This window comes from Sinocyclocheilus rhinocerous, unplaced genomic scaffold, assembly GCF_001515625.1.
Source record: "Sinocyclocheilus rhinocerous isolate Xijiao unplaced genomic scaffold, SAMN03320098_v1.1 scaffold31701, whole genome shotgun sequence".
NCBI classification, from domain to species: domain Eukaryota; kingdom Metazoa; phylum Chordata; class Actinopteri; order Cypriniformes; family Cyprinidae; genus Sinocyclocheilus; species Sinocyclocheilus rhinocerous.
Window position 1 is genome coordinate 170 of NW_015643437.1, and position 1,239 is coordinate 1,408.

The 1,239-nt window shown below is 46.6% G+C and overlaps 1 protein-coding gene across 1 annotated transcript; it reads left to right on the forward strand.

Annotated features, from left to right (window-relative positions):
• Nucleotides 1-372: 372 nt before the first annotated feature.
• LOC107757310 (uncharacterized) lies at nucleotides 373-1,233 on the forward strand (the record flags this gene model as incomplete). The annotated part of the gene is made up of 2 exons (XM_016574751.1): nucleotides 373-1,062; nucleotides 1,123-1,233. Coding segments are annotated over 2 exons (801 nt in total), but the record flags the coding sequence as incomplete, so codon positions are not given.
• Between the last annotated feature and the right edge of the window lie 6 nt (nucleotides 1,234-1,239).

The following is a 1,239-nucleotide window of genomic DNA, read 5'->3' on the forward strand; positions in this document are numbered from 1 at the left end:
AGATTCTGCGGCGGAGCTCACGCCCGCATCGTTTGCCCAGTGTACAAAGCTGTGAATAAAAAATCAAAAAATTACCTATCGACTCCCGTGAATATTTCTCGCCTGACCATCGAACTCGCTCACCACCCAGACAAAGAATTACTAATTATCTTCTGTCTGGCCTCAGACACGGTTTAAACCCTGGCGTCGAATGCGCGCTTTCCCAAAATTTTATCTATAATAATCTCCAATCCGCCCACGCAGAGTCCGACGTCGTAGACAACCTAATCAAAAAAGAAGTCAAGTCAGGCTTTATGGTCGTCCCTTTCGATAAACCCCCCTTCGAAACGTTTCGCGTCAGCCCCATCTGAGTGGCTACTAGGAAATTTTCAGGTAAGAAACGCCTAATAATTGATCTATCATCACCAAATAATTCCACGGTCCCAAGCATTAATAGCTTGATCCCTCTTGACGAATTTTCTCTCAAGTACCACGACATAGATCAGGCAGTCGAATTGATTAAAATTGCGGGTCAAGGAGCCTGGCTCGCAAAAATAGACATCACTTCTATCTTCAAAGTGATGCCTATTCATCCGGACTCATGGCATTTGTTCGGGATACGATGGCTCGGGAAATTCTATTTCGCCGTCTGTTTAACCTTTGGATGCAAAAGCAGCCCCAAAATTTTCGATATGTTATCAGAAGCCATTTGCTGGATCTTATCCAATAATTACGCAATTCCTCACCTCATTCACCTCCTAGACGAATTTCTGGTCATTTCACCTCCCGACGCAATCCCAGCCACCCACATCCTCACAGTCCAAAAAGTTTTTTCCGAGCTTGGGATCCCCATCGCTCAGGAAAAAACCATGGGTCCCACTACATTTATCGAGTTCCTCGGCATCAACTTAGACTCAGCTAAATTTCAGCTCTCCCTGCCCAAGGAGAAGATCGATAGAATAATCCTCATCTCCTCTACCCTCCTCGCCAACCCAAGCTGCTCTAAATGTGAACTCCTTTCTCTGCTCGGACACTTAAACTTCGCAATGCGCATCATTCCCCAAGGCCGCCCTTTCATCTCACATCTTCTCTCACTCGCGTCTTCGGTCTACGCGCTCGAGGACCCAAGGCCGCTCATCTCACATCTTCTCTCACTCGCGTCTTCGGTCTACGCGCTCGAGGACCTCATTCCCTTATCTCACACATGCCGCGACAAACTTAAGTTATGGATAATGTTCCTTAAACAATGGAATGGCCTTT